At 64.6% G+C, this 23,636-nt stretch overlaps 2 protein-coding genes across 2 annotated transcripts in view; one reads left to right on the top strand and one right to left on the bottom strand.

The window, feature by feature from the left end:
• Nucleotides 1-19,992, top strand: part of MMEL1 (membrane metalloendopeptidase like 1) — a 29,210-nt gene extending 9,218 nt beyond the window's left edge. Inside the window, exons 4-23 of the mRNA XM_040987587.1 lie at nucleotides 8,651-8,707; nucleotides 9,218-9,379; nucleotides 9,735-9,815; nucleotides 11,393-11,488; nucleotides 11,830-11,948; nucleotides 12,235-12,300; nucleotides 12,555-12,689; nucleotides 12,761-12,850; nucleotides 15,224-15,360; nucleotides 15,444-15,537; nucleotides 15,859-15,987; nucleotides 16,752-16,850; nucleotides 16,978-17,061; nucleotides 17,200-17,303; nucleotides 17,730-17,788; nucleotides 18,263-18,382; nucleotides 18,582-18,715; nucleotides 18,798-18,863; nucleotides 19,131-19,226; nucleotides 19,462-19,992. Of these exons, the coding sequence (XP_040843521.1) occupies nucleotides 8,651-8,707; nucleotides 9,218-9,379; nucleotides 9,735-9,815; nucleotides 11,393-11,488; nucleotides 11,830-11,948; nucleotides 12,235-12,300; nucleotides 12,555-12,689; nucleotides 12,761-12,850; nucleotides 15,224-15,360; nucleotides 15,444-15,537; nucleotides 15,859-15,987; nucleotides 16,752-16,850; nucleotides 16,978-17,061; nucleotides 17,200-17,303; nucleotides 17,730-17,788; nucleotides 18,263-18,382; nucleotides 18,582-18,715; nucleotides 18,798-18,863; nucleotides 19,131-19,226; nucleotides 19,462-19,992 (2,459 nt within the window). The remainder of the gene's footprint in view (nucleotides 1-8,650; nucleotides 8,708-9,217; nucleotides 9,380-9,734; nucleotides 9,816-11,392; nucleotides 11,489-11,829; nucleotides 11,949-12,234; nucleotides 12,301-12,554; nucleotides 12,690-12,760; nucleotides 12,851-15,223; nucleotides 15,361-15,443; nucleotides 15,538-15,858; nucleotides 15,988-16,751; nucleotides 16,851-16,977; nucleotides 17,062-17,199; nucleotides 17,304-17,729; nucleotides 17,789-18,262; nucleotides 18,383-18,581; nucleotides 18,716-18,797; nucleotides 18,864-19,130; nucleotides 19,227-19,461) is intronic.
• Nucleotides 19,993-20,449: 457 nt separating this feature from the next.
• PRXL2B (peroxiredoxin like 2B) lies at nucleotides 20,450-22,980 on the bottom strand. The gene is made up of 7 exons (XM_040987645.1): nucleotides 22,808-22,980; nucleotides 22,142-22,346; nucleotides 21,923-21,974; nucleotides 21,489-21,552; nucleotides 21,334-21,409; nucleotides 20,855-20,973; nucleotides 20,450-20,592 (listed from the first exon to the last, which is right to left on the bottom strand). Exons 1-7 carry the CDS (start codon nucleotides 22,868-22,870, stop codon nucleotides 20,566-20,568), a joined length of 606 nt encoding a protein of 201 aa, XP_040843579.1. The 5' UTR covers nucleotides 22,871-22,980; the 3' UTR covers nucleotides 20,450-20,565.
• Between the last annotated feature and the right edge of the window lie 656 nt (nucleotides 22,981-23,636).

Here is a 23,636-nt window from a genome sequence, read left to right as displayed (position 1 = left end):
CGTCAATATTGGTAATTCCTCATTTGAGGAGTTTCCCTTTTTCTATATCCAATTATTTTTTCATCTCTGTTTTTCCTTTTGTCAAATATCGACTTTGAGCTCAGATGGGCCAGGGGTCGCCAGCTCCCTGCTGACGCAGCCTGAAGCAGCAACAATGGCTCCAGTGCTGACCCCTGCCCCGGTGGGAGACCCGGAGGAAGCTCCTGGCTCCTGGCTTCAGCCCAGCCCAGCCCTGGCTGCTGTGGCCGTTTAGGGAGTGACCCAGCAGATGGAAGATGGCCCTCTGTCTTGTTTTCCACCCATCTGTCCGGCTGGCTAGCTATCTCCCTTGTTTCTCACTCGCTCGCCCTTCAAATGAACCTTCTAAAATGTTCATCAAGATAGGAGTCAGCCCCGAACCGGTCCACTGCACATCCTGGCAGACACAGGAAGCAGGGCTGGGGCCAGCCCAGCAGGGATTACTGGGGGTCAATCTGACTCCCCATGGCGTACATGAGAGCCGAGTGTGTGCTGGGCAGGGTTGGGCCGGGCTCTAGCACCCGTTGGTCTGTGTAAGCTGTGACCTAGCCATTGCAACTATCAGTGTGTGCAGGCTGTTGTGGGTGACAGAATGAGCTGCACCCCACACTGCGGGCGCCCCCAGGAGTCAGGTCTGGCATCATCTCAGATGAGAGTTCTTGGAGGGTCCCCCCAGCCGCACCGCTGGGCTCAGAGCTCCGACCCCGGGAGAGGCAGGACCGTGATCTGACGGCGGAGGGCGTGCGTCTGAACGGGGCTCCTCCAGTACTGAAGGTGGCACGGCGGCCAGCTTACCCAGAAGCACATGGAGCATGCCCGAGAGGGGGCAAACAAACTCGTTGACTGCAGCTGAGAAGCCTGACGGCAAATTCTGGGCGAATGGAGACTGAGGCGGACTGTGTCAGCCAGCGGACCTTGGAAGGGTTTCTCATCTTCGGAGAATGAAATTGAAGCATGTCAGAACATCGAAACCACTTGAGCAGAGCCCTCAGAGCATGCGCCACATGGGCCCTGGGGTGACATCCGGGCCGGCCGCCGTTCCGGGTGCTGAGGCAGTTGGGAGGCTGGGCGTGGCTGCTGCCGTGTCTCCCCTTCCCCAGACACAGGTGGAAGATAAGGAAGGTGTAGAAATAGTGGTTTAGGGCCCGGCGGCGTGGCCTAGCGGCTAAAGTCCTTGCCTTGCACGCCCAGGATCCCATATGGGCACCGGTTCTAATCCCGACAGCTCCACTTCCCATCCAGCTCCCTGCCTGTGGCCTGGGAAAGTAGTCGAGGATGGCCCAAGGCTTTGGGACCCTGCACCCACGAGGGAGACCCAGAGGAGGTTCCTGGCTCCTGGCTCTGGATCGGCATAGCATCGGCCATTGCTCTCACTTGGGGAGTGAATCATCAGACGGAAGATCTTCCTTTCTGTCTCTCCTCCTCTCTGTATATCTGACTTTCCAATAAATAAATGAATAAATCTTTAAAAAAAAATAGTGGTTTCATCTGCTTTCCCTTGACCCTCCCCACTCTAATCAACTCTACAAACGTCATCAAAAATAAAATTTAAAAAATGTTTAAAAAAGCTAGGTGTCCGTCATGTATGGGACGCCACACCTTGGAGCCTTCAGTCAGGCACCAGTGCAGCAGCACTCGAGTTTCAGGCTTTGTACCCAAACGTCTGGCTTTTATTATTTATTATTATTTAAATGAAGAGGCAGATTTACAGAGAGAAAGATCTTCCAGCTGCTGGTTCACTCCCCAAATGGCCAGAGCAGCCAGAGCTGAGCCGATCAGGAGCCAGGAGCCTCCTCCAGGTCTCCCACTGCTTCCCCAGGCCGTAGGCAGGGAGCTGGAGGGGAAGTGGAGCAGCCGGGCCAGCGCCTACAAATGGAGGAGAGGCGACTGAGCCATCACCCGGCCCCAGCCTTGTTTACAAAGGACCCACTGTGAGTCCCCGCAGTGCGCACGGCTCATGAGCCGAGCCCTCTCTGTTGCAAGCATGACAGCGGGAACGCACTGGAGGTCACGCGGGTCTCGCGCCCTGCGGCATCAGGCCTGGGCAGGTCTGTGAAATGTAGAGACAAAGAAAGGGAGGGAGCGGAGGAAAGAGATCTACCACCACACTGCTCTCCCCGACGGGCGCCCTGTTCCACCACGCTGCTCTCCCCGACGGGCGCCCTGTTCCACCACGCTGCTCTCCCCCTGCCCTGTTCCACCACGCTGCTCTCCCCCTGCCCTGTTCCACCATGCTGCTCTCCCCCTGCCCTGTTCCACCATGCTGCTCTCCCCCTGCCCTGTTCCACCATGCTGCTCTCCCCCGACGGCCACCCTGTTCCACCACACTGCTCTCCCCCTGCCCTGTTCCACCACACTGCTCTCCCCCTGCCCTGTTCCACCATGCTGCTCTCCCCCTGCCCTGTTCCACCACACTGCTCTCCCCGACGGCTGCCATGGCCAGGGGTAAATCCACCCAGGCCTCCCGCAGGGCTGGCAGCAACACAGACACTCAAGCTTCCCAGGTGTCTTAGCAGGAAGCCTGATGTGAAGCCGACTGCCGTGGGGGGCCGGGGGTCCTGAGCAGCTGCTGACCCGCCATGCCACCACTGGAGCCCGCAATGACACAGAAAGGCTGGGTCTTGCTGTACCTAACAGACACAGGGCATCCTAAAGAAAGTATACAGATGTAGGCCCAGTGCGGTAGCCTAGTAGCTAAGGTCCTGGCCTTGTGCATGCCGGGATCCCATATGGGCACCAGTTCTAGTCCTGGCGGCCCCACTTCCCACCCAGCTCCCTGTTTCTGGCCTGGGAAAGCAGTCTTGGGACCCTGCACCATGTAGGGGACCCTGAAAAGGCTCCTGGCTTCAGATCAGTTCAGCTCCAGCTATTGTGGTCACTTGGGGAGTGAATCAGCGGATGGAGCATCTTTCTCTCTGTCTCTTCTCCTCTCTGTATATCTGACTTTCTAATAGAGATGAATAAATTTAAAAAAAAAAGTATACAGGGCCCAGCACAATAGCTTAGTGGTTAAAGTTCTTGCCTTGCATGCGCCAGCATCCCATATGGGCGCCGGTTCTGATCCCAGCGGCTCCGCTTCCCATCCAGCTCCCTGTTTGTGGCCTGAGAATGCAGTCAAGGACGGCCCAAAGCCTTGGGACCCTGCACCCGTGTGGGAGACCCGGAAGAGTTCCTGGCCTCTGGCTTCAGATCGGCTCAGCTCCGGCCGTTGCGCTCACTTGGGGAGTGAACCATTGTACAGATCTTCCTCTCTGTCTCTCCTCTCTGTGTATCCGCCTTTCCAATAAAAATAAATAAATCTTAAAAAAAAAAAAAAAGTATGCAGATGTAAGGTGTGCCATCATCCTGCCGGAATCCCACAAGGCCCGGGGCCAGGCAAGCCTCATTTGCTCTTTTTATGCCATTTCCGGCCGGTGAGAGCATGCCGGCCAGATGGCATCCGCCAGCAGGGAGCTGGTGGGCTCATAGCTGACCCCACCATGTCACCTGCCATGGTGCGCCAAACCCCAAGTCTCTCAGGCCCAGGTCGGCATCACGGCTCAACAAGCTGGTCCTCCACCTGCAAGCACCGGCATCCGTGTGGGCACCGTTTGTGTCCTGGCTGCTCTACTTCCCGTCCAGCTCCCTGCTTGTGGCCTGAGGGAGCGGTGGAAGACGGCCCATGACCTAGGGGACCTGAACCCACATGGGAGACCCAGAGGAAGCTCCTGGCTCCTGGCTTCAGATTGGCTCAGCTCTAGCCATGACAGCCATTTGGGGAGTGAACCAGACCTTTCCCTCTGTCTCCTTCTCTCTGTAAACTGCCTTTCCAATCAGCGTGATGAGTTAAGCAAGGGCAGCAGCAGCAGGCCTAGGGTGCTGGATGGCCCTTTTCCATGCCCTGTCTGGGGCGTCAGTGGCCCTCGGCCGGGCCGTTGTCCAGCAGTAGCCCTTCAGCACTGGGCCTGTGGGAGCTGGCCTCTGGTGATCCGGCCAGGCTGTCCTGGGCTGCCTGGGGCACAGAGCCTTGCTTGCTGTCCATCCTGTTGTCAGCCAGACCTCGCTTACCCCACCCCAGAGGACAGCCCTGTGCTGCCACCTGGCCAGGGGCCGCCTGTGGGCGGGGTGTCTTGGCCTCCGGGGCTGCCGCCAGGTGGGCCCTCACCAGCCCCTTACACCTGGTGACCTCACTGCTGAAAGCCCCCGTCCCCGACGGTGGACCCTGCCAGGGAGGCGGGCTCTGCATTCCCCGCGTGCTGGACAAGGCTGTGGCGGCAGCCGCGGAGGCGCCAGTGTGGACCCTCTGTTGGATTTCCCCACTTAGATCTCCCTGCAATCCACACTCAGGTGCCTCCTGCTCCACATGTGGTCCATGGAGGCTGGCATTGGCCCTCCATCGCCTGCCCTAGAGCGGGTTAGGGCACCAGAAACCCCCGGCTCCAGCTGGCAGGCAGCAATGTCTGGCAAGTGTGGCTTTGGGGCCCGATGAGCTGGGTGACCCGGAGCTGCAGGAGGTTCACGCACGGGCTGTGGGGCTTGAAGACGCGTGTCCTCCCAGCCCTGGCAGGTGGGACAGCCCCAGGAGACGGCCGGTGGCTCAGGCTGTCCTGCCTGGGTGTCCCCTTCTTGCTGCGTCCTCACAGTGGACGGTCAGGTGGCTCCCACAACTCGTCCTCTTACGGGGCCCCCATGGCCGCTGCTGCTCATGAACTTGGAGCAGGCAGAGCATTCTGTCCGTGCCAGCCGGCCCTGTGGGGGTGACCGGCGTGCCCTGGTCTGCCTGAACTCTGTGCCTGTGTGACGTCCTTCTGCGCAGAACCCCCGTGGGCTGATCTCCGTTGCTTTGGAATCTGTGTTTCTGCGTTCTGGGGCTCTGAGCATTCTGGAAGAGGTGGCTACTGTCTTCTCGCTGTCCCCCAAGCTGACGCTGCTTCCCCACTGGCCGCCGCCCCTGAGTTTGTGCCGTTTTCTGGACAAACCGGCTAAGCCTCCCGTCAGGCCCCTGCGATGAGCCGCGCCACCGTGTGGGGGTTTGCTGGGCTTTCCACGCTTGCCAACCACAGGCATCTGTCTCCAGGACTCAGAGCAAGCTGTTCTTCAGTTGGCTCTTTGTGCCTTTTCCTTGTCTTCAACTGTTAAATTTTTCTTTCAATATTTCAAAACAATTTGCATTATTTTCTGTATTACGTGCACGCTGGTGCTTTAAACCACCACTCACATGTTCAGCGTCTCCAGCCAGCCTTCCTTGGTGCCCCCCGAGGTGTGGCTACCCGACGTGGTGCTCCCCATTCGGAACCAAGGCTCACAACAGAGACCATGCCACCCTGTGGTCAGGAAAGTCGCAGACAACACCAGTCTAGACATGGACAATGTCCCTGGTCCCACTCACGGGAGCAGCTGCAGAATCACAGCCCATGGAGGAGCGGGTGTAGGGCAGGTGACAGCTGCCAGGCCAGTCAGAGGGTCCCAAGGCCGGAGGGGCCATCCCACACTGCTGAGTGCTGCTGCTTCTGGGGGGCGTGACCTGGCCCCGGCCCTGGGAGCCCCGGCCCTGGGAGCCCCGGCCCTGGGAGCCTCGGCCCTGGGAGCCCCGGCCCTGGGAGCCCCGGCCCTGGGAGCAGAGCTTGTCTCCATCGGGCACCTGGAGACGCCACCCACTGGGACTGGTTTGAGCTGGTTTCTCAGCGGGAGGTCTCCTGGGACACACAGTTGTGTACAGCGTTCAGTCTGTGCCACCATTGCTGGAGAATTCCAGAGAGAAGCGCATCACTTCTGGTTTAGAATTCTTTCGGAAAACAACTTTCAGAAATGTTTCAACTTTGATACGGACAGGGTCCTTGGCTGCTCAGGGCGAGTAGCAGCTCGCGGAGGAGCGCCCCTCCTGTCTAGACCCCAAAGAGCAAGCGTGCTTTGAGGGGTCCGCCATGCAGCTCTGGGTGGAAGGGGCCATGCTGGCTTCCCGTCCCCTGGGTCTGAGGCTGCCCCTTCCCAGGGCAGTGGTCTCAGGCAGTCGGCATCCCCCACCGAAGGGAGCAGGGGGTGGGCCTGACCAGGAGGGGCCGTGGGGAGGTCGTGCCCTCCTCACCAAGAACCCCTAGCGTCCTCCCTCCAGGCCTGTGCCTTTGAACTTGTACAAGAGCCTCCGGCTGACAGGATCACGGCGCGGACGGCAGGTGTGCCCGCGTCCACACTCGCAGGCTCCCCTGCTTGACCGCTGGGTGTAGTTGTCACAGCAGCCCACTGAGGGGCTGCATTGCTGCTCACTGAACCCCTGCCTTTGTTGGGGCTCCTGGGCTGCCCCTCCCGTCTCCCCAGGCCCACGAACATGCAACTTCTCATACCTGCCCTGTGCCATGCTCCGGCCTGGAGCACAGCCGAAGGCCTCACTCAGCGCGCCCCAGCTGGGCTTAGCTGGCCGTGAGCAGACCGGGATCACGTGTTACGGGGAGGCAGCTGCCCTCCATGGAGGACTGTGCGTGCCCGGCTGAATTCCACGGGCAGCTCTGCCTGCCGGCCCTCGTGCAGGGTCGGCATGGAATCACGGGCCATTCTTTTATCCCTTGGGGTGTATGCAGTTCCCCGTAAGCTGCAGTGTATGCCCCACCACCGTGTCCCCCAGCTCCGCTGTTGGCACCACAGAAGGGCTGGGGGGACTCCCCATACTCTGGGGTGCTTGTCTCAGAAAAGGGGTTCCCCAGCAGGCCCAGAAGGGGGTTCACACTGCTGCTGTGTGGGAAGAGCCAGCCGAACCCCTGGGGGCAGGGAGCTAAGCTCACGTGCCCCCCCGCCCCCAGCCTGGGACCCGGCGGCAGGGACCACTCTAACTCCCGCCTGGCTTCTCATAACCGGCGCTGCGGCAGACAGAACAGGCCACCTGCGGGACACTGCTATTCTGCTACATTCCCACAATTACAGCAGAGGCAGAGACAGGGAAGGGAAGGGGAGGAGGTGGGGAGACAGGGGATGGAGGAACGGCCCAGCCCACGCCCCGGTGTCTGAGGTGCTGTGCTGGGCGCCCATCCCACCGGTTGGATTGCGTGATGTAGCCCACACATGATGCTGGTCCCCCGTGCTCTGATGAGGGCTGTCCCCAGATCTTTTGCCCTCAAAGAAACCTGTTTTGTTCATGAATTTGCAAGAGACACCCCCTCCGCTGGTCCACTCGCCAGACGCCCTCAGCAGCCAGGGCTGGGCCAAGCCGGACACAGAGGCTTTGAACTCAGCCCTCAGCTCCCACTCAGGCGACAGGCTGTCGCCTGCCACCTCCCGGCACCCAACCCAGGCCTTCCAGGACGGCTGACCCAACACCCACCCCCACCACTTTGTAATGGAGTTGTTTCCTTATTGCCGAGGTCCAGGGTTTCTTTTAGACTTGGGATATGTCCAGATTGCGCAAGGATCTTCCCCCAGATGTGGGGCCTGTCCATTCTCTTAGCAAACCTTCCACAGCTTCCAAGTCACAAACTTGACTGAGGTCTGACCGGTCACCTTGCTGCTCGCCTCACGGGTCATACTCTCCGTGCTGTGTTTAAGCCACCACCGACGCAAAGCCCTGGGCATTCTTGCAGGAAGGACACGGTTTACATGCGTGTGGTTCACGGCAGCCGGTTCTGGGTGCGGTGTCAGGTGCTTCGGCGCAGCGTCACGCACCCGCCCTCTGCTGTGGCCTGTTGCCCAGACGTTGCTTGAGGCAGCCATTCTTTGTGCGACGCGTCACCGTTGCTGCTGAGTCAGATGAAACTAACTTTCAGTCCCGGTCCTCCGTCCTTTCGCTCTGACTCTCGTGTGGCCCTCTTGGCCAGCTCCGTGCAACTCGGCTGGCAAAGCCCCACGGCAGCTCCAACACGCTCCCGCAGGGTTGCCAGAGGTTCTGCCTCTCCAATACAAACTACAAAAAAAGTTGGCCGGGAATTTCCTTGGCACTGTTAAGCCTATGGAGCAGGGATGGGCATTTGAGTGTGCCAGCTCAGATGCCCACCTGGCTTCAGCACCTCGCTCAGCAGTTGCTTCTGGCTTCCCATCTGTGGGGCAGACGTGAGCGCCACGTCACGGGCACCTGTCACCCCAGCCGGCATGAGCCATACTGAGTGCCCAGCTCCCGGAGCCTGCGGGGCGCCTTTCTGTGCCCCCTTCCCACCAGGTGTCTATGCCTGCCTGCTGGCTTAGCACCTGGGCACCGATCCCCCATGGAGTGTATCCCCAACAGACAGGGCTCCAGGGAGCCTCCTGTGCCTGAGGGGACATGAGTGGTGGAAGCAGACGGGCTGTCAGGGAGGGGTCCCTGCAGGGTTGGCTCAGGCCCAGCGCTGAGCTGAGCGTGTCTCTCCCCAGGGAAGCAGCTGTCACCCATATCTAGCCGCCCGTGCTTCTCCAAGGAAGAAAGGACCATTGTAAATCGAGAACCCCGAGGTAGCGGCCCCAGCGAAGGGGAGCCCCGCCCCACCCTGCCTGTGGGGCTGCGGGGTGCAGTGAGGCAGGGGCTGTGGAGACTTCTGAGGAGTCGCTGCACTGCTCGGCAGGAGAGCCCCGAGACCTGCCCCACTAACCTGGGGTCGGGGGCGGGACCGAGATCTGGCTCCGCCCATGCCGACCCTGGCCACGCCCAGCTGGTCTGCAGTCCGGCACTCACGGGTTCCTTGCCCCTTGCCCGCAGCGATCAGAGGGTCCCGGGAGGCTGAGGTGTGCACCACCCCTGGCTGTGTGATGGCGGGTAAGCCTCCCAGCCCCGTGGGCCCTGCCTGGAGGGGGTGAGGGGAGGAGAGGTCCCGTCAAGGTGTTGTGGTAAAAGGGTGAAAAGGCCCAGGTGGCCCTCTGAGGGCGGCGTCCCTGCCCCTCTCCATCCCCAGGATGGCCCAGGGACCCAGACACCTAGAGTTCGAGGGAGGGGCCTGGGCAGGGTGCTAGGGTGCAGGTCCAGCTGGAACGCCTCGACCTCCCATCCCTGGACACCCAGGGTTCCTGGAGTGCAACCACCCCTCCAGCTGCCCCTCTCAGGGACTGACTTGGGGTTCACGGGGCTCAGGTCCCGCCTCTTCCACTGGGCTGCCTCCCCACCCCTGGCTGGGGCCCAGCGGGCTGCATCACAGACCAAGGAGGCGCCAGCTCCCCACCTCCCCGCTCCCCTGGGGCACACGGCTGCTGTCCCACAGTCCCTCAGGCCAGGACACGGGCTAGGTGGCCATCCACAACCGACCCCTCCTCCTCCCCTGGGGACGGGCAGCCGCCAGGATCCTGCAGAACATGGACCCCTCCAAGGAGCCCTGCGACGACTTCTACCAGTACGCCTGTGGGGGCTGGCTGCGGCGTCACGTGATCCCGGAGACCAACTCTCGCTACAGTGTCTTTGACATCCTCCGGGATGAGCTGGAAGTCATCCTCAAACGTGAGGCTGGCCCTGCCCCTGGACAGGAGGGTCCTCCACCCCGCCCCAGAGGACTGCCCCCCGCCCCTGGACAGGAGGGTTCCCCACCCCAGAGGACTGCCCCCCAACCCTGGACAGGAGGGTCCCCAGTCCTGGACCAGGACAGCCCCGCCGCCCCTAGACAGAACTGCCCTCACCCCTGGACCAGGACAGCCCCCCAACCCTGGACAGGACTGCCCACCAGGTGAGGTCATGCCCCCCTGACCTCCACCTCACAGAAGCCCACCTGCATTTCATAGGGTGGGGGAGTCCCCAGTGCAGAGGCCTGCGGGGCACACATGGCCTGGAGCCCAGCAGGTGCCTGCTCTACCCACAGGGGTGCTGGAGAACTCCAGTGAGGAGGACCGGCCGGCCGTGGCAAAGGCCAAGACGCTGTACCGTTCCTGCATGAATGAGAGTGAGCGGCATGGCCGGGGAGGGGGGGAGGCAGGGGCCAGTCCAGCTCTGGACCCCACAGTGGCCCCCACAGGAGTGCATGAGGACAGACGAAGGCCACTTGGGACTCTGCACTGCACCCCAACCTGGCCACTGCTGCTGGCCACCCCGTGACGTCAGGCACACTACACCCCAGCCCAGGCTGCACTGCAGGAGAGCAGGGTGACGGTGGGAGACCTGCCTGGAGCCCCTGTGTGCGCATGTCTGCATGCGTGCTTGGGTGTGTCTGAGGGGCACATTCAGAACATCCGTGCGTTTCCATGAGTGTGTCGGAGGCGCTGAGCGTGTTTCTGTGTGCTGTATGTGTAGCGACGTGCGTGTGAGCTAGATCAGCACACGCCGTCAACACGCGCAGCACTCACGGGAAATACACCTTGTGGAAACCCATTCAGTCTCCAAAAATATCCACCCTTGTCCTGCCTCCCGTGAGCTCTGGAAGCAGCGTGGTGAGTGTGCCTGTGCACGGAAGGCACGGAGTGCGCTGATGTGCGGTGTCTGCACTGTGGGTGGCTGTGCGCGGTGTGCACGGATCACGTGGCACGGATCACGTGGCACGGGCGTAGAGATTGTGTAGTACTGTGAGGAAGCATATGTGTGGACACGTGTGGATGTGATGCACATGTGGGCACATGTATGTGTGTGGTGTGACATGGACATGTGTGTATGCGTATTGGACACGTGTGGGTGTATGTGAACATGTGTGTGGTGTTTGTATGGGTGTGTGGTGTGTGATGCATGTATGTGTATGCGGACATGTGTGGGTGTGTGCTGCTTGTGGACACATGTGTGTGAACATGTGTGTGGACATGTGTGTGAACATGTGTGTGGACATGTGTGTGGACATGTGTGGTGTGTGTTGATGTGTGTGCGTGTGTAGACACAGGTGTGGATGTGTGTGATGCACATATGGGCGCGTGCATGTATGTGTGTTGCATGCATGTGGACATGTGTGTGGTATGTGTATGGGTGTGTGTTGACGTATGTATGTATGTGGACACACATGTGGATGTGTGTGATGTGCATGTGGACATGTGTGTTTCCGTGTCCTGGCTCCTCCCACTCGGGGCAGCCGGAGGGCGGGCGTTGTGTCCTGCGTGCCTGGCTGGGACTCCTGGGGACCCCAACTCATGGAGGCTTCTGCCAACAAAATCAGCAGCTGCAGACTGGCCAGTGCCCACCAGCTGAGAGGTGCTTCCTCTGTGGAACCCCCTTTCCTCTCTCCCTGACCCCAAAGCTCTCCTGTCCAGGAGGAATGTGGCTAGTAGCACAGCTCGGCAGCAAAGGGAGCCGGCCCCTACAGACCTGCTCGGCTGCCCCGGCGGCTTCCCCTCTTGCCCTCCCTGCTGCACTCCTGCCACCCACGTGGCAGCAGGCCGAGCAGCCTCAGCAGAGCCGCCCAGGCCTCCTGTCCGCCTGCCTGAGGCCTCTGCCCCCTAGGGCCACCTGGTCTTTGAGAGACTCCCACTGTGTGACAGCCCAGCACCCACAGTCAGTGGCTGAGGGACAGGCTGTGCTGAGGGACAGCCTCCTGCCCTGCAGGTGTGATAGAGAAACGGGACTCCCAGCCCCTGCTGGACATCCTGGACATCGTGGGAGGCTGGCCAGTGGCCATGGACAACTGGAATGAGACCGTGGGTAAGGCCGGAGCCACGCACCTCTCCTGGGCGACCCTCAAGGCATGGCCATGCAGGGCCGACCTCAGGGTCCAGCTGGGCTCTGGGTCCTTCCAGCTTCACAGAGGGGCAGTCCTCCTGGGCTCTCCCTCTGCCAGGGAGGCTGTGACTTCCACACCCAGGCTCAGGCCTGCCCCTGCCACGGAGAGCAGAGGCAGCGAGCCCTGGGGCCCCGGGGGGAGGCACGTGCCGTCTGCTGCTGCAGTCTTGGGGTGAAAGAGCTGGCCGTCCAGGGTCGGGCTGGCTGCCTCCGTGGAGCTCCAGGACCCCTCGCCGGCCTGCATCCGAGCACTGCCTCCCCAGGCCCGCGGTGGGAGCTGGAGCGGCAGCTGGCGGTGCTGAACACACAGTTCAACAAGCGTGTCCTCATCGACTTCTTCATCTGGAACGACGACCAGAATTCCAGCCGCCATATCATCTACGTACGTGCCCACCCCACCTCGGCCACGCCGGCCCCGGGGCCACGGCAGGGTGGCTCCCACGGGCCTGGGGGAACGAGCCTCGGGGGCCCCACCGGCCACACAGAAGCACACGTGTAGTCGACATGCGTGCCCCTGAGGGAGAGACACGGCCAGGACTCTGACTGGAGGCCATCCTGTGGGGCTGCCTGCCACCCCGGGATTGCGGGAGGTCTTGGGGTCCTCCAGGTGCAGTCCTGGGGCCCTGCCCCCTCGCGCGCTGCAGCGCCCTCATGCCCTCTGCTTGCAGATAGATCAGCCCAGCCTGGGCATGCCGTCCCGTGAGTACTACTTTAACGAAGGTACCAACAGGAAGGTGAGCCCCCGTGGGCAGGTACACCGGGTGAGGGACGGGGAGGGTGGAGCTCGGCACGGGCAGCCCAAACCCACAGTGCCTCCAGGGAGTGAGGCGGGCAGCGCCAGGCCCGGCCCCCGCCGCCTTCCTGCCCCCTGTGTGCAGGGTCCTGCGGCCGAGGCCCACCCAAGGGCATCCTAGGACTGCCCCGTGTCGTGGGAGATGTGTGGGGGCCGTGGTTCCAAGGCCGCCAGCCTGCACCACCCCTCTGGCAGGTGCGGGACGCCTACCTGCAGTTCATGACGTCGGTGGCCTTGATGCTGCGAAAGGATCTGAACCTCCCCACGAACGGCTTCCTCGTGCGCCACGAGATGGCGCAGGTGCTGCAGTTCGAGACACAGCTGGCCAATGTGAGGTGGGGCCGGGGGCAGGGCGCGCGGGGCCTGGGGGCCGGGCCCAGGTGACCACCGGCCCTGCGCAGGCCACGGCGCCCCAGGAGGAAAGGCATGACGTGACCGCCCTGTACCACAGGATGGATGTGGGAGAGCTGCAGAGCAAGTTTGGCCTGAAGGTGAGGCTGGTGCGGGTGGAGAGGGGCAGCGCCACGCCGCGCGGGCGCATCCCTGCCGACGCCGCCCCACCCAGCCCCGGCCGCGGAGGGGCCCACGGCAGATCCACAGAGGGCTGAGCCTGTCTCAGGAAGGAGCGGGACTCCAGGCCTGAGGCAGGCACTGCCCAGTCCAGCTGTGGGATGGGGGCAGGGCACAGACCAGCGTGGACCTGGGGAGGAGCCAGGGCCCAGGGTCGACACCAGGGAACGGCTGGGGGAGGGAATGATGGCTGCAGGGGTGCGGGGGCAGGAACAGGGGCTCACTGCGCTGGGCGGAGGCCCTGGCCTCTCGCCCCTGCCTCTCACTGACAGTTCCCAGTTCTTTTTGCCTGCACTCCCCTGTGCTGGAGCCCTCCCTAGCTTTGGGATCTACCCCCATATGCACCCTTGGGCGCTGCACCCAGGGCATTTCTGCCAGGCCTGCTCTAGCAGCCCTTCTCAACCTGCAGCTCCTTCTCAAAGTTCCTGTGAAAGTCTGTGCCTGGCACAAGTGCAGGAGACACGCAGCCAGGGCCCCTGGACCGTGCCCTGGACCGTGCCCTGGACCGTGCCCCAGACCATGCCCCGGGCCGTGCCCAGATTCCGAGGCTGAGGGTGCGGTCAGCGGCTAGCGGTGGACTCAGCTGGCACCCAGCTGGTGCCCAGCAGCTCCTCTCTGCTCTTTCCTTCGTGGCCCCTGGGTCTCCAGGGTACTAGCTTGTGCAACCTACAGGAAGGTTGTTCTGCATCCTCATTTAGATTCAAAGGAGTTTAAAGAAAAGTTGTTTGAAAGAGTGACTCCCCAGAGGGCTGCGCTGGCCGGGTCTCTCCTGTACACGACAGGGGCCCAAGGACTTGGTCATCTTCCACTGCTTCGCCCGACCCTTTGGGGGGAGCTGGAGCGAAAGTGGAGCAGCCAGGCTCGGAGCTGGTACCCAGATGGGGTGCCGCAGTGTCAGCCCTCCAAGGTGGTCTCTGGAATGGTTTGGTTGTCAGTGGATCAAGGATCCAGTCACCTTTCTCCCTGGCCAGTGCCCCCGGGGGTAAAGCTGTGCTCAGCACCAAGGGCGGCAAGGCGGCTGTCCACCCGGGGCTGGCTTCCAAGCTTCCTGTCATTCCATAAGGGCAAGCCTCCCCTGACGCGCCGGGCCGTGGGCACCTCTGTTAGGGTCTGGTGTGTGTCACTGTGAGTGTCTGTACGTGTGCCCACAGGTGTATCAATGTGGGTGTGTGTGTCCACGTGTGTGTCCGTGTGTGTATGTGTGTCTGTGTGTATGTGTCCACGCGTGTGTCTACGTGTGTCCACGCGTGTGTCCGTGCTCCTCGGTTTTCCGGACCCGCCTTGGTCGCACCACTTCCCTCCTGTGTCCCCCTGACTGCCCCCAGCTGAGCCCACACTGCCCTCGGAGCTGTCTTCATCAGCTTCTGAAACACGAAGCAGCTCCCGCCGGTGCCGTGTCCTGGGCTCGGGTGGGAGCCGCTGTGACCCCCGGGTTTGGGGAAGACAGCCAGCCCCACCGACAGGCTCCTGCAGTCCGGGAGCTGCACGCCACCCAACCCGTCGGCCCCTGCCGAGTCTCCGTTGGCTCTCCCCCGACCCAGCAGCTCCACACCCCGAGTCCTGGGTCGGGCTGTCACAGCCAGGCCCCTCCTTCCATGAGCCCCCCCATCCCTTCTGCCAGGACCCCTTTCCCGGGAGACAGGGCACTCCTGCCACTCAGGCCCTGAGACTTGGGACACACACGTGCCCGACTGTGCCCGTGACCTGGGATTCCGTGGCCCCTCTTGCCCGCTGCCGTGGCGCACGGCACTGCCTCCTTTCTGATTTCTTTGAAAGGCAGAGTTGAGAAAGCCTTCCCGAGACTGGCTCACTGTGTAGATGGCCACAACGGCCAGGACCAGCCAGCCGTCAGGAGCCCCACATGCGGGCGCGGGCCACCTGGGCCGTCCTTCAGGGCTGTTGGCACCAAGCCGGTTGAGAAGTGGGGCAGCCGGGACTGACCACGTGGGATGCCTAAACGGACAGCAATGAAAACAGGCCTGGCCTATCGTGACACCTCTGGCGCCACGGCTAGCCGGGCCTCGCACGTACAGTTGAGTTCCCTGACCGGCAGACTCCACTGACGCAGCCATGTGGCCCCCCAAAGCTCTTTGGGGACCATTTTAAATGGACCGTTCTGTTGCTTTTACCCGAGACCACACGTGCCTGCTGCTTTGGCCGTCTTGCTAAGCTGTGCGTTCCCAGACTCCCAAGGTCGGGGTGCCCCCCGTGTGTGGGCTTCAAGGCAAGGCCACCTCCTTCCACACTGTCCCCTCTGACGCCAGGGACCACGTCCTGCCTCTCTCCGCCCCCAGGGGTTTAACTGGACGCTCTTCATACAAACGGTGTTGTCCTCCGTGAGGCTCAAGCTCCTGCCAAACGAGGAGGTGGTGGTCTACGGCATCCCCTACCTGCAGAACCTCGAGGACATCATCGACCTGTTCCCGCCCAGGTGGGGCCCCGCCAGCGGCCCTCCCGCGGTGCTGCCCCGCCCCGGCCGGCCCTCCACCCTCCCCCTCCCTGCCTCCCCCTCAGGACCATGCAGAACTACCTGGTCTGGCGTCTCGTGCTGGATCGTGTCAGCAGCCTGAGCCAGCGCTTCAAGGATGCCCGTGTCAACTACCGCAAGGTGAGGAGACGGGCAGCGGCCCCGCCCCCACTGCACCTGCTCGGCTTAGGAAACCAGGCCTCGGCCACAGGAGTCCACGGAGGCCGTGACCGAGGCGCTTCTGCCGTCCCTGGAGGCCCAGGGGATGGAGGCATACACAACCCAGGAGGGCCAGCTCCTAGAGGGCTCCGGGGCAGGACCCAGAAGGACAGCCTCACTGGTGCCTGGGAAGCAGAAAAGCCCACCACCCAGGAGGGGGCAGCCGAGGGCTCAGAGAGGGACAGCGGATCCTCCTCCCAGCAGGGGCACTCATGTGCTCCCCTGTGCCCCCTGGCCCTGCAGGCGCTGTACGGTACCACGGTGGAGGAGGTGCGCTGGCGGGAGTGCGTCAGCTATGTCAATAGCAACATGGAGAGCGCCGTGGGCTCGCTCTACGTCAGGGAGGCCTTCCCCAGGGACAGCAAGAAGAGGGTGAGTGGCCACTGCCCCAGCCCAGCTTCTCACACACACACCATGCCCCACTGCTGCTCCTGGCTAGGCCTGGCTGACCCCACACACCTGTGCACCCCAAAATATACACTGGAATAGCACACACACACTATACCCCTACTCTTGGCAAGGCATGACCGACTCCCCCCACACATACACACTGGGACTTCCACTCCTGGCTAGGCCACCCTGTTCCACCTCCAGCAACAGCTTATGTGCAGTGGCACCTGCTGGTGGCGGAGAGTAGCAAGTGAGAGGCCGAGGAGGGTCAGGGCCCACCCTGGCCCATCCCCCCGGGCTCCGCAAGTCCACTGCCATCCTGCAGGGTGCCCGGGGACAGGCTGCCCCGTCTCTCCCAGACTCCGTGGGTCCACCACCGTCCTGCAGGGTGCCTGGGGACAGGCTGCCCCGTCTCTCCCAGACTCTGTGGGTCCACCACCGTCCTGCAGGGTGCCCGGGGACAGGCTGCCCCGTCTCTCCCAGACTCTGTAGGTCCACCACCGTCCTGCAGGGTGCCCGGGGACAGGCTGCCCCGTCTCTCCCAGACTCTGTAGGTCTGCTGCCATCCCGTGTGGCATCCGGACACTGGCTGTCCTGTCTCCCCCAGACTCCGCTGCTGTCCTGCAGGGCACCTGGGGCATCATTCTACTCCGCCCCTCACTGGGAGGCCCCAGACACCCTGGGCCTCGTCCCAGAGGTGCTGCAGGTGGAACCCCCAAAGCCTGACATTGCTGCGTGGCCCCCAGGTCAGGGAGCTCATCGACAAGGTACGGGCCGTGTTCGTGGAGACCCTGGACGAGCTAAGTTGGATGGACGACGAGTCCAAGAGGAAGGCCCAGGAGAAGGTGAGCATCAGAGAGGGCAGGCTGGGCTGACCCAGAGGGAGCCCGGCCTGGGAAGGGGCTTGGGGGTCTAGTCAGCAGGTCTGGCTGCCCCATCACGCCATCGCCCCTGCCTCACTTTCCCTCCAAGGCCATGAGCATCCGCGAGCTGATCGGCTACCCTGACTATATCCTGGAGGAAAAGAACAGGCACCTGGACGAGGAGTATTCCAATGTGAGCCCCCACCCCCGATCCCAGACCCCCACCAACCCTCGACCCCGACCCCAAAGCTTTTTGGTACCAGGGAGGGGCACGCAGCCACCCTCACCCCGCCCTGGGCTACCAGTGAGGACACTGGCTGTCGTCCCGCAGCTGAACTTCTCAGAAGACCTATACTTCGAGAACGGCCTGCAGAACCTCAGGGCTGGGGCCCAGAGGAGCCTCAAGAAGCTGCGGGAAAAAGTGGACCAAAACCTGTGAGTGCTGCGGCCTGCACAGGCATGCATGCCCAGCCACAGGGCCAGGAGGCTGGGCTCAGGGGCCGGCTACCCGCCTTGGGCTGGGCTCAGGGGCAGGCTGCCCGCCTTGGGCTGGGCTCAGGGGCAGGCTGCCCGCCTTGGGCTGGGCTCAGGGGCAGGCTGCCCGCCTTGGGCTGGGCTCAGGGGCCGGCTGCCCGCCTTGGGCTGGGCTCAGGGGCAGGCTGCCCGCCTTGGGCTGGGCTCAGGGGCAGGCTGCCCGCCTTGGGCTGGGCTCAGGGACCCCGACTGCTGGCTGCCCACCTTGGGCTGGCCCACAGCCTTGGCTGGCATGGTCCCTGTGACCTGGGTCTCCAGGGTGGGCTCTGGTCAGCCGGGGTGGGTCCAGGAGGTTCGGGCTGCGTGTGACAGGTGTGTCTGTCACAGCTGGATCATCGGGGCTGCAGTAGTAAACGCCTTCTACTCGCCAAACCGAAACCAGATCGGTACGCTGCCCACCCCTCCCTGGTGACCCCAGGAGGGTCGGGAAACTGCACAACCCCCGCCATGATGACCCCCTGGAGGCTTGGTACCCCTGCAGGGTTGGCACACTCAATCCTCCCTACCCCAGGCCCCCAGGAGGGTCGGGACATTCACCCCTCCCCGCCCTGATGACCCCCAGGAGGGTCAGTACACCCCGGGACCCCTGCAGGTGCAGCTGCTCTCAGAGCAGGGGGGCAGGCTTCCTCTCACACCCCCACAGAAGCGTTGGGGAGACCCGACAGCAGCACCGCAGAGTGAGGCATGAAGGTTGGCCTCGGGCACCAGGTCTGCCCCGGGGGCTCCAAGCTCAGTCTCCTTGTCCCCGACTGGGGGGTCAGGGTCCCAGCCCCACCTCTGGCAATGGGGCTCGGCACCAAGCCCCTGGCAGGCAGGCTCCGGCCAGAGCCGCTCACTGCCCTCTGCCCCACTGCGCCCAGTGTTCCCAGCCGGGATCCTGCAGCCCCCCTTCTTCAGTAAGGAGCAGCCACAGGCCTTGAACTTCGGGGGCATCGGGATGGTGATCGGCCACGAGATCACACATGGCTTTGATGACAACGGTAAGCGGGGCTTCCCACAGCGGCCTCCTCGGGCTCAGCTCCGCCGAGCAGCCCCTGCGGTGTAGGCCTCCCGGCTGTGCCCCCGGCCCCAGGCTGCAGGCACTCGGCTCTGCCCCTGACCCGAGCCCTCAGCACTGGGCCTGCCAGCGGGGGTGTGGGCAAGGTGGACAGGGAGCACGGGCCGCCCACCCCTGCCCAGGCCGGAACTTCGACAAGGACGGCAACATGCTGGACTGGTGGAGTAACTTCTCGGCCCAGCACTTCCGGGATCAGTCACAGTGCATGATCTACCAGTACGGCAACTACTCCTGGGACCTGGCAGACCAGCAGAACGTGAGCGGAGGCCCCGCGGGGGACCCTGACCCAGCCCCGAGCCCCGGCCGGGCCCAGTCCGCCTCCCAACTCCTCTGTACAGGTGAACGGCTTCAGCACGCTCGGGGAGAACATCGCCGACAACGGTGGAGTGCGGCAGGCCTACAAGGTGGGTCCCCGGAGTGCGCAGGCGCAGGAGGGCAGAGCCTGCTTGGGCAGCGGAGGGCTGCTGGGGGACGGAGCCCAGGCAGCGGAGGGCCTGGGGGGGCAGCAGAGGGCCTGGGGGGGGCAGCAGAGGGCCTGGGGGGGCAGCGGAGGGCCTCCTGGGGGCGCGAAGCCTGTACAGCAGAGAGCCTCCTGGGGCCAGGGCAACAGAGGCTGGCTCCCGCCTGGGTCGGTCCTGCCCACAGCCCAGAGCTGCTGCTTGATGCCACAGGCTTACCTCAAGTGGATGGAAGAGGGCGGCCAGGACCAGCAGCTGCCCGGCCTGGAGCTCACCTATGAGCAGCTTTTTTTCATCAACTACGCCCAGGTGGCACCACAGTCCTGGGCCCCACCCCCAGCCACCGGGTCCCCCGCTGTGGGTACCACCACGAATGGGAGGGCCCCAGAGTAGGGGTGGGCCTGGCAGCCTCGAATGGTACAGGAGGATGGAACAGAAAGGGCCGAGGGAGAGGAGGAATGGGGTGCCCCTGCAGCACCCCCAGAGTGGGTAGCCTGGGCTGAGCCACAGGGGTGGGGCCGGGGTGACGGCAGTGCACCCACAGGTGTGGTGCGGGTCCTACCGGCCCGAGTTCGCCATCCAGTCCATCAAAACAGACGTCCACAGCCCCCTGAAGTACAGGCAAGTGCCAGCCCTCGCCCGTCACCCCTGTCCCGGCCCTGCACGTGTCTCAGGCCACTCCGTCCCCCGCCCACAGGGTGCTGGGCTCGCTGCAGAACCTGGCGGCCTTCGCGGACGCGTTCCACTGCTCCCTGGGCACCCGTATGCACCCCCAGGGCCGCTGCCGTGTGTGGTAGCCACGGCCAAGCGGCTGTGCAGCCCTCGCCCACCCGCCGCCGAGCAGCTGGCGGGACCCTGCACGCACCGCGCCCCACGGCAGATGGTGCCTGCCTGGCCTGCGCCCCAGCAAGGAGTGCAGCCACCCGGGTCAGCAGCAGCGTCCAGCCGGCCCGAGGGCCGCCGAAGAGGGTCCGCGCCCCCCCGGCAGCCCCGCAGACATGACCAACCACCTCCTGCCCACTCGCCGAAGCGCCTCGTCTTCCGGGGTCCCGTGCTTCACACTCGAGCTGAGTAAATGCTTCAAAGAAGCCTCGGCCGCTTGTCTGTCCAGGAGGGCCCGGCAGGCAGAGCGCAGGTGGCCAAGGGCCAACTCCCAGGGCTGGGGAGCCACAGCCCAGGGCGGTGGGAGGCAGGCCTGAGGGCTTCTGCTCGGAACACAGCACACAGAGTGTGCAACACCCAACAGGCCAAGCCAGCACCCACACATCACTCATGAAAGGGCCTACTTCCGGGCACGCAGACCACAGCTCCTGTGCGGGGTGCCTGGCCTGGGTACCCCAAGGTCACGTGTGCTGGGTGCCTGGCCTGGGACCCTGAGGTCATGTGTGCAGGGTGCCTGGCCTGAGGACCCCAAGGTTGCGTGTTCAGGTAAATGGCCCTGGGTCCCTAGGTCATGTGGCGGGCTGCCTGGCTCAGGGAACCCCAAGTTTGTGCACAAAGGTGCCCAGCACGGCGTGAGCAAAGCAGCACTCCCAGAACGGCACTTTATTAGCTCTGGCTGCCCCGGCCCCAGGCAAGGTCTGGCATCCAGGACCCGCACACGCGGTGGCTCTTCCAGCTCCAGGCTCATCCAGGTCCCCCAAAGCCTTCATCTGCTGCACACCTCCTCGTCACACTGCACAGGCAGAGGACCCAGTCAGGGGCAGGGCAGCAGGGCCAGCCCCCAGCTAGATACCGTGCATGCCTCACTCCAGAGTGGACCTGGTCCCTGGGTACAGAGGGCAGCCCAGGGCCCCACCAAGGCCAGCCCTCCACCCCCACCCTGCTGCAGCAGCCCTGAGGCACTGAGTCAGAAGGGCAGCACCCCAGCAGGCCTGCCCCCCGACCCATGGCCACCCTGAAGTGCTGGGGTCAGGAGGGCAGTGCAGCATGCTCACCTGGGGCGGCTGGCTGCTGCTGAGCTCGGCAGAGAGGCCCAGGGCCTGCAGGACGCTCTCCCGTGGCAAGTAGTCACCCGGGGACTTCTGGACAAAGTGCAGCAGCACCTGGTCACCACCTGCACAGTGGACAGGGCGTCAGGACAGCGGACAGGGCGTCAGGACAGCCCCGTGCCCCGACCAGATCACCCCCAGGAGCTTGCCCAGGCACCACCCGCCCAGGTCAGCGGGCAGGGCGTCAGGACAGCCCCGTGCCCCGACCTGATCACCCCCAGGAGCTCACCCAGGCACCACCCGCCCAGGTCAGCGGGCAGGGCATCAGGACAGCCCCATGCCCCGACCCAATCACCCCCAGGGGCGCACCTGGGCACCACCTGCCCAGGTCAGCGGGCAGGGCGTCAGGACAGCCCCGTGCCCCGATCCAATCACCCCAGGGGCTCGCCCAGGCACCACCCGCCCAGCGCAGCGAGCCCACCCACCTTTGCTGACGATCACCAGCCCCCCACTCTGCAGCAGGTCCCCAGACAGGTTCCCCTGGATGCCCACAGCCTTGGCCTGTGAGGAGGGACGCAGGGTGGCAGTGAGCCCCGGGGCTCGCACTGTCCCCCCACCCCCTGGATGGTACAGGACACACCTTGGCCGCCAGATCTCGCACTGGCTTCCCCAGGGCAGCTGGCAGGATGCTCAGGCTGTTGTACCTGCAGGGACATGGCCCAGCCATGCAGACAGCAGCTGGCCTTACCCGGCACCTGCCACCAGCCTCCACACCCCATTCCAGGAGAGTGGGGCTGGCACAGGCAGCCAGCCCAGGGGCAGCAGCCGGGACCCCAGGGGCCAAAGAGTTCAGTTCAGCACAGCGGCCATCTGGGCCGGGAGCCTGGGACCGTGAGGCCCTCGGGAGAATCCAGGTGCTACAGGTCATTCTACTGTCAGACTCAGTGCCCAGGAGAGCCCGCAGAAGGGCTGGCCCAGTGGTGACCCCACGGGAGCCAGCACCGGTCTGGGCCCTTGGCCAGCTCCATAGGCCCCTGCCCCCAAGTCCCGCCAAGCTGAGCCTCACACACTCACCGCTTGAAGCCCAGCTCCTTGTACAACTGCTTGGTCTCATCCAAGTAGAGCTCTGGGGTGGGGGAAGGATGGGCACAGATGGGGTCCAGGCCGAGTCTCCCTCCTGCCAGTTCACCCACCCAGGGCCAGGGTCCCCACGGTTCAGAGCAGAGCTGAGGCCCAGGGGAGCCTGGGCATCCCCTGGGACTGCGGGTACAGCGCGGGCGCAGCCAGACGCACCTCCGGAGAAGTAGCCGCCGTCCAGGAACTCCTGCAGGCCCAGCGCCTCGGGCCCCACGCCCACCAGGCGCACCCCATGCTCCTTCAGGAGTCCATGCAGGCTGCTCAGGTCCTGGGCCATCCAGCGGCACAACACGCAGCCGAAGCGTCGCAGCCCAGCCACCACGCACGGCTGCTCCCGCCAGAGACTCCGCAGCTCCACGGCCTGCCGGAGGCCTGGTCACAAGGGCCAGGCGCCCTCGCCCAGCTGGGGTGGGGAGACCAGGCCCGGAGGACCCAGCGAGGGGACCAGGCCAGGAGGACCCAGCCCGGGGGGTACCAGGCCCGGGGAACCCAGCCCGGAGGACCCAGCCGGGAGGACCCAGCGAGGGGACCAGGCCCGGAGGACCCAGCCCGGAGGACCCAGCGAGGGGACCAGGCCCAGGGGACCCAGCAGGGGGACCCAGCCCGGAGGACCCAGCCTGCAGGGATCAGGCCCAGGGGACCCAGCCCGGAGGACCCAGCGAGGGGACCAGGCCGGAGGGACCCAGCCCGGAGGACCTAGCGAGGGGACCAGGCCCGGGGGACCCAGCGAGGGGACCAGGCCCGGGGGATCCAGCCCGGAGAACCAGGCCCGACCCCGCACCCCACCCGCTCCGAGGACAGGTGCCCGTCGCCCGTCCTCACCTCCCCGGTCGTCGCATGCTTCAGGACGCACGCGCCCACGCGAGCAAGGTCCACGGTGCTCATGGCGGCGACCGTCCACCTCGACTCCCCGGTCCGGTCTGCAGTCCTGCTCGCGGCCAGCGATCCGCGTCCGCCCGTGGACCTGCCAGGTCCCGCCTCCCGCCGAGGCCACGCCTCCCCGAGGCCCCGCCCCAGATGGCCGCGCAGCGACCAGGCCCCGAAGCCCCGCCTCTCTCCGAGGCCCGCCTCCCCGAGGCCCCGCCCCAGATGGCCGCGCAGCGACCAGGCCCCGAAGTCCCGCCTCTCTCCGAGGCCCCACCCCAAGATGGCCGCGCAGCGACCAAGCCCCGAAGCCCCGCCTCTCTCCGAGGCCCGTCTCCCCGAGGCCCCGCCCCAGATGGCCGCGCAGCGACCAAGCCCCGAAGCCCCGCCTCTCTCCGAGGCCCCACCCCAAGATGGCCGCGCAGCGACCAAGCCCCGAAGCCCCGCCTCTCTCCGAGGCCCGTCTCCCCGAGGCCCCGCCCCAGATGGCCGCGCAGCGACCAGGCCCCGAAGTCCCGCCTCTCTCCGAGGCCCGCCTCCCCGAGCCCCCGCCCCAAGATGGCCGCGCAGCGACCAAGCCCCGAAGCCCCGCCTCTCTCCGAGGCCCGTCTCCCCGAGGCCCCGCCCCAGATGGCCGCGCAGCGACCAGGCCCCGAAGCCCCGCCTCTCTCCGAGGCCCGCCTCCCCGAGCCCCCGCCCCAAGATGGCCGCACAGCGACCAAGCCCCGAAGCCCCGCCTCTCTCCGAGGCCCCACCCCAAGATGGCCGCACCATGTCCTTGTTCTGC

Source organism: Ochotona curzoniae, unplaced genomic scaffold (assembly GCF_017591425.1).
Source record: "Ochotona curzoniae isolate NIBS_2020 unplaced genomic scaffold, NIBS_Ocur_1.0 contig_4792, whole genome shotgun sequence".
NCBI lineage: Eukaryota > Metazoa > Chordata > Mammalia > Lagomorpha > Ochotonidae > Ochotona > Ochotona curzoniae.
Note: the sequence above shows the minus strand (reverse complement) of the source record. Positions and strands in the feature narration are given on the sequence as shown.